Raw genomic sequence first — 7,937 nt, forward strand, 5'->3', positions numbered from 1 at the left:
GTGTACCCTAAATTCTTTAGTTTAGTCAACTTGAAATTTTAAGTTATTTTATGTTATGTGATGACAGCTTGGATATTTTAGTTGACTAAACTTAAATTTTTTAGTCAGTGGGGTAACAAATTAATTTACATTGAAACAATTTAGTTTTTTTTTTTTTTTTTTTTTTTTTTTTTACAGTGAATTTATTGTGTCACAACCTGTGACCCTGCACCACAGAACCAGTCATAAGGGTAATTTTTTAATAAATAAGCTTTCCATTGATGTATGGTTTTGTTATATTTGGTTGAGATACAACAAAATCTGGAATCTGAGAGTGCAAAAAAATAAATAAATAAATAATACTGAAAAAAAAAAAAAAACGCTTTTAAAGTTGTCCAAATGAAGTTCTTAGCAATGCGTATTTTTAATCAAAAATTTAAGTTTTGATATATTTGCAGTAAGAATTTAGTAAATATCTTCATGGAACATGATCTTTACGTAATATCCTCATGATTTTTGGCATTTTTTTGGCAAAAATCGATCATTTTGACCCATTCAATGTATTGTTGTCTATTGCTACAAATATACCTGTGCAATTTACGACTGGTTTTGTGGTCCAAAGTGACATATTTTTTATTTTACATGAGGCAGTGAAAGAAATAGGGGTGTATCAGTATATTGTGTCACAATATATATTGCAATACAAAAATGCAACAATATATATTTTGAATAGTAATAACATGTACTGTGTATAGTTCACCCAAAATAAAAGTTTAGATTTAATTTGGCATCAAATAAAGTAATGGTGCATTAAATATGGTTAACGCAGAAGCGTACAATTAAACATAAAATGCATTATTTTAGAAAATACAATAATTTATAACTTTTTAAATATATATGTGTTTAGGGAGTGCATGCTCATGCGTGTAACGTAATTCCACATTTTAAGCTGAGCAGAATTATGAATATTTATAGTTTTGTCATCATTTAGAAGGACTAAGCTGATTTCTGGTGTCATACCAGATTTTAAAAAAGTAACATTTTGACTCGATTTTGTCTTTGTTTAATGTATTATGAGAGGACACTCTTAAAAATAAAGCATTCAAAGGGGTGTTTTTGCAGTGTACAATTGAAAAATTGGTTCCCCAAAGAACCTTTCAGTGAACGGTCCTTAAAAGAATAATTTTGAAGAATATTTAAAAAATCTCACTATAAAGAATTTCCACTATAAAGAACCCTTTCTGCATTTGAAAGGTTCCATGGATGTTCAAGGTTCTTCATGGAACCATTGATGCCAATAAAGAGCCTTTATTTTTAAGAGTGTATTGTACTGTGAAATCAGTATCTTGTATTAAACAGATACAACTGATACCCCTCAAAACGAATGTATAATACTCTGTTTTCAATCAAAACCACACCACTGAACACTACTGAAAATGCTTGAAATTTCATCTCAGCTAACTATAAATGCTGTATAAATGACCAGATCTGGCATTTGTGAAATACAATTAAAGCAAAACAATCTATGCACATCTGGGTCATTCACAGATTCTGCCTCTGACAATGAGTCAGGGTGTGCGAGTTTGCACGTGCCGCCCATAAAAATAAAGCAGGACAATAACAGGGGTGTGTCCCCCTCTCTTTCCCTTGCAGATCAGTCCGAACTCATCTGCTCCGCTCTCAACTCATTTGGCTTCTAATGATTGACTGAGAGAGTGCTGCTTCTGGGCTTTCTTCTGTGAGCAGATTCTAGGTCAGCAAGTCCAGCACGCTTAATGCTGCATGAGCAAAATATGGCTCTGCGGAGTCAGTCGAACAGAGGCGAAAGCTTAAAGAAGTCCTTTGCAGACGGCTTTAAACATTTGTCTGCCACTTGAACACAAGGCTGGCATTAGTCTAAAGCGCTTCCATCCCAATTTTGATCATAGCGATTAAGCTCTTTTAATAAATCTCAACAAGTTGAGGTTTAATCACCCAGCAATTTTGGTTTCAACTCCAGCACTAATTTTGTGCCTGCGCTTGCAACCCGTAATCTACTCCAAACCCCGGGCGGATGTGTAGACTGCATTAAAATGCAAAAGCATGCATTTTAATGTAAATATTAAGAGCTGATAAGGTGAGATATGTAAAGCGTAAAGGTAAATAAGCTGAGTAATGTGGCTGATTGCTTAACACGCATCCTGTTTTAATTTGCATAAGTGCAGAGGGTATTCTTAATGAGGCTCGCTCAGGCGTCCCAAAGAGGAGGTGGGAGACAGCTGCTTTGCCAGACGCACATCCAGTACCTCCCAGATACTCAACAGCAGTTCCCCTGCAGCAGCCAATCATTAAATAGAACACAGACCAATCACGTGCACGCAGCACAAGACTATTGTCCTGTATGACAGCAACTAGGCCAAACTACTGTGACATTTGCTGTGTCATGTAAGCTAAAGCAAGAATTTGTGCCATTTAGTGAGGATGAGGTTATAAAATAAATGCATTTTTTAAACTGCAATTTCATTGCATTAAAAATTAACCAAACATTGACTGTAACTCATTGCAAAGGTAATTGCGAAAATGTCATGCATTTTGCTTTTCGAGCTATTCATGTTAAATATATTTTCACTAAATCATATTCAGGTTGACTTGCATTTTAGAAAAGACATGAGAGTGGTTTTGGCATGAACTACAATGGAAGGTTGAAAAGCGGGTGCCTATTCATTTACTACTAATAAATTATTCATAATTGGTGATTTTTAATAATTTAGTGCAATAACAAGACAGTGATGAGAGCTGAATTCAGCCTGGTCTATGTTGCCTCCCTAGGGAATGTCTGACAATTCCAGGAGTCCACTAAAAAGAAGCCTAAAACAGTTTAAAATAAAACTAATTTCATTATAATATTCACTTGTACCAATAAAATATTGAACTAATATTCACAGTATCCAAATAATTTACCAAATTGGCCTCCGAGATCACATATAATTTAACATATATGTGACCCTGGACCACAAAACCATAAGTAGCACGGGTATATTTGAAGCAATAGCCAATAATACATTGTCTGGGTCAAAATTATAGATTTTTCTTTTTTGCCAAAAATCTTTAGGATATTAAGTAAAGATGATGAGAATATTTTGTAAATTTCCTACCATAAATACATCAAAACTTAATTTTTGTTTAGTAATATGCATTGCTAAGATTTGGACAAGATTCCAGATATTGAAATAGTTGTATCTCGGCCAAATGTTGTCCTATCCTAACAGACTATACATCAATGAAAAGCTTATTTATTCAGCTGTCAGAGTCACATATAACAAGTATATATGCATATATATAGTCATGTAAATATATGTTGATAAAAATGCATGCACAAAAAAAGCGTAAAATTAACATACGAAAGGAGAAAAAACTCAAATGTTATGCCAAATAATTACAAAAATGTGTTCTTTAGCTCTTTACATGCCTAACTAGGCACTCTGAGTTTGTCAAAAACATTATGATTAATCCAAAAGGCTAAAATACAAAAACACATAAAACCCTGTCAAATGAAGCCCTATTTTTAATCTTGCAGAGAAGAATTTGCATTTCCTCACCTGAGAACAATATCCAGATTCTGTTCCTAAAGCTGGCAGGCGCTCGAGTGTTGTCAGAGTGCTAACAAATTAGTTAGTGACTGAGGCTGGGTTTCCTTACATGTCACAAAATGCAACGGAAGCAGCTAAGGTCACCTTAACACCAATGCGTCTCCACAGTTGGCTCCCAGTAACCATAGAGACTGGAATAACTGTTAACACCTACAATAATGGACCATTCAGAAGAGCCCCCAGGTAATGTCATGATGATACGGGTGAGGGCGAGGGGATCGGAAATGAGATAAGACAACACCGAGCATCAAGTTAGTGGGAAGAGCCAAATGAGATCATCTTCACCTCCTACTCTTGAGTGGAAAGGTGATGTATGGAGTTCACTGAGGTCAGGTGTGTTGGACACCAACATAATCACAAATACTAAATCACATATTTATTGAGCACACTTTTTAGGATTTTGTGGTACAGGAAGCAAATGGATTCGTCTCAGTCGTGTTCAAATCACATTTTTCTGCAAAACAGAAGTAAGGAATAATTGATTTGGTCCATTGAATTCTTCGAAAATAATGCACACCTGAGGTGGTGATGCAGCCATGATGCAAAGCAGAGTGTGCATTATTTCCATAGAATTCAACAGACCAAAGTCAATTATTCTGCTTATACTACGGTTACCACACCTCTAGACATTGATCAGATGATATATTTCAAGGCATTCATCTTGTTTTTGTCCTTAAAACACTACTGTGAATAGGATTAATTTCTTATGCAGTTTATCCAAAGCCTTTGTTGCTAATTCCAAAATGTAATTTTAGACCTAGAAACGACGCTTGTGCCATTGATAACAAACTAATGCAGTTAATAATGAAGTTTAGACAAACAGAATGAAAGAGGGAGAGAGAGATTAAGCTTGTGAATTACCTCTCTCAAGTGTGTCTCTCAAAAGCAGTGTTGGGGTAATCACATAATAATATTACTTTTCCAAGTAACTAGCAAAGTAACGCATTACTTTTTAATTGACAATAAAATATCGGAGTTATTTTTTTCAAATAAGTGACGCCAGTTACTTTTTCCCCCCATTTACTGATTAAAAGCTCTCCTGTCCCCATGTTTAGAGAAATCGTAAGATGTTACTTTAGTTCTAGAATAAATGTGAACATGCATTAATTCATCTCACTCTCTAAAAAACAGATAGAGTATTCTTCAAAACAGTGAAATTCAATGCAAACCTGCAATAATTAAATATGTTAAATACAAATATCCTTTATGTATTTAATCCCATTTTATTAACCAATGTCTTTGCTGCCGACCTTCGATGATTCAATTCATCCAAACTAATAAGCAAAAATTACTCAAGATAATCTAACATTTGTTAAAGAGTTGACATTTTTTCTTCTGTGGTCTACTGTACAGACGTGAATTTACTTTTCTCTAAGCCTGAGGCTTTTGGTGTGAAAAGGCTTTTACATTTGCCAATATTTTATATTAAAAAAACAAGCAAGCCCTGCCCAGATTTAAAAAGCAATGCAAAAGTAATGTAATGCATTCCTTTCTAGAAAAAGTAACTAAGTAACGTAATTAGTTACTTTTTTAGGGAGTAACTCAATATTGTAATGCATTACTTTTAAAAGTAACTTTCCCCATCACTGCTCCAAAGTGACTGGCAGCATCGTCAGATTTAAGCATTCAGCAGTCCCGTAGTATAAAGAATGTGAATCAATATGTTTTTAGTTTTTTATCCATTTATGTTTTTATCCAACTTATAAATGTGCTGTAAACTGAATTGTTTTATTTTGTAGATGCAACTATAAAAGAGATAATTCATTCATTAATTGCCACAAATTTATTGTCAATACTAGATGCTGACTAATTGGTCGGTTTTGCAATAATGGTTGGATCTGCATCCAACAGTCTATTGCTTCTGCTAACACTAGTGAATGAACTATGAACAAATTTGTGGTTTTTCTATTTTAGTGTTTGTTCAGTATCCATTTAAAAAGTATCGTCCATCCTAGTTATCGGTATCTGTAAAATCTATTATCGGTTGACCTCTAGTCAATACAGATGCGGCATCCATTGCATCTGCCATGTTTTCTTACAAATACGAACCCAACCTTTAAACTCTTGGCTTACAGAAAGTTCAATGTTTCCTACTTGTAAGTACGGCTTTGTGGTGATGTTAATGCAGCCTTTCTGACTTGACTTGAACGCACTAAAAAGCTTGCAAGGGTTAAGTGGGGTGCTGATAAATGCAGTTTATAATTGTATTCATTTGTGAGTAATGATTTGTGGTCCAGGTTGAGTCCGGATATGGACCGCAGGATGCTAATTGTTGACCTCTGGTCTGTGCAGAAGATCAGAAAATGAATTTGCTGCAGTCCACTAATGACATTCAAATGATTATAAACCACACCAGAATATACACTGTGTTTCATATTGCAATATTTTTCTTTCGAATGACAAACATGCCTGACATATACAAATATGAAACAGCATAGGTGACTTCACATTCAGTATTGATCTTACCTCGTTTAATGTGCTTGAGTTGCCTTTCAGCCTCATCTCTCTCTGCAGCGAGTCTCTGGCGCTAAAGAAGAGAACATGTGATGGCAGAAAATTAGGTGTATGTAATGAGAAATTACATTGTTTGAGAGCACAGCAGTTGCTAAAACACTTTATGCACGCTGCTGTTCAAAAGTCTGGGGTTGGCAAGTTTTTCTTTTTTATTTATTAATACTTTTATTTAGCAAGGATGCATTAAATTGATCAAAAGTGATTAGAAATCAAATAGAAAATGTTTCTCAACATATTTTACAATATTGCAACCTTTACTGTATTTTCGATCAAATATATGCAGATTTTGTGAGCATAAGAGATGTGAAATCTTTCTAACCTCAAACTTTTAAACAGAAGTGTACATATATACTGAAAATCGCATACCATCACATTTAACACAATAATATTTTTCAAAGTGATTATGTTTGTCTCTGTGAACCAGACATATGTCTATATTCGTGCTAGTTTATTCTGAATATCAATCTGTAATTATAAATCTTCATGTGGCCTAAAACTTACACACATTTTCAAAAATTAAGAGATTTCTTTATGTTTTCAGATGGTGACAGTGATGCAATCCTGTCCTCTATGCACTATTTAAAAAGGTTACTTCTCTGAGGAACTAACAAAACCAGTTATTCTCTCTCTTTTCTCCTTTATGTAAATTGAAAACACATGCAAAGGTCTTGCCTTGCAATTTCACAAAAATGCAGTCCACTGAAACCTGTCAACTGTTAACTTCCCATTAGTCTTTACATTTAAATAAAGGCAAATTATTTGTACAGTATAATTCGGTAATTCTAATTATTAATATGAAACCACAACAGAAATATGAATAGGTGGATTTAAGAGGTGTGGCATTAACAACCACAAATAATGTGTGCCAAAATAAACCGATGGGGGGAAAATACTAATAATGCAAGGTTATCATCTGCATGATCTGCTTAAACTATTATTAGACATACAAAAGATGCTCAGACATTGTCACATGAAAAGGGTGTCAACCCTCGAATGAATGAAAAAGCCGGTTAACTCAAACAGCCAACAGAATGATCTCCGATTTTCCCTTTTCTCACTACTCTGAGATTAATATGCTCATGAATAGAGAATGTTATAATAATTAGACGTGAAGACAGTAAAGATTTATTCTTTCGTGCATACATCATCTCTCACCTCGGTGCTCTCCTCCCGAGCCTCTCCCTCTTCATCTCCACCGGCCTCCATCTCATTCACTGCACAAATGAACGGAATTACTCATACAAAAATGCATTAAACATTTAAATAATCATCTCATATGCTGCTTTCCTCAGTAAAATCGTTGCCATTCAAAACAAGCCAGCTCTATTTTTATATTTAACATTTTCAGTACCACAGCCGGTAGAAAGCGGCGTCGCATCCATCTCCCCTCCTCACGGCAGACTCAGCCAGTCAGTGTACCACCCCGCTATCTACTATGGCGAAGGCTTGGCTCATGAATATTAAGATACTTGAGTGACGTCTGCCCAATCGCCCTACTTGATTTGTTGAAAGGCGTCCGAAATGGCTCATGAATATTAATTGAGGTCACGTGACAGGACGCGTACCGCAAAGCTCCTCCCCAAGAGGGAGCGACAGAGGATGTTTAAGAAGTGTATGTGAACTTTTGAACAGGGTTATTTTTATTTTTTTTTTTTATAAATTCAACTATTATTTTCTCTTGTGGACTATATGTAAACGTCTTTTATGTTAAATATATTGTTTAGGTCAGTAACCTACTAAATAAAAAATAGCATGCATTTTGTATGATCTCTCTTATTTTGGTAAAATAATTCACATTTTGCAGATTCTGCAGGG

The 7,937-nt window shown here is 34.8% G+C and overlaps 1 protein-coding gene across 1 annotated transcript in view; it reads right to left on the reverse strand.

The window, feature by feature from the left end:
• Positions 1 to 7,536, reverse strand: part of LOC141316018 (shootin-1-like) — a 30,685-nt gene extending 23,149 nt beyond the window's left edge. Inside the window, exons 1-3 of the mRNA XM_073832761.1 lie at positions 7,474 to 7,536; positions 7,278 to 7,336; positions 6,075 to 6,135 (exon numbers count right to left, since the gene is read on the reverse strand). Of these exons, the coding sequence (XP_073688862.1) occupies positions 6,075 to 6,135; positions 7,278 to 7,336; positions 7,474 to 7,504 (151 nt within the window). The 5' untranslated portion in view covers positions 7,505 to 7,536. The remainder of the gene's footprint in view (positions 1 to 6,074; positions 6,136 to 7,277; positions 7,337 to 7,473) is intronic.
• Positions 7,537 to 7,937: the final 401 nt, after the last annotated feature.

The sequence above is a fragment of the Garra rufa genome, unplaced genomic scaffold (assembly GCF_049309525.1).
Source record: "Garra rufa unplaced genomic scaffold, GarRuf1.0 hap1_unplaced_066, whole genome shotgun sequence".
NCBI classification, from domain to species: Eukaryota; Metazoa; Chordata; class Actinopteri; order Cypriniformes; family Cyprinidae; genus Garra; species Garra rufa.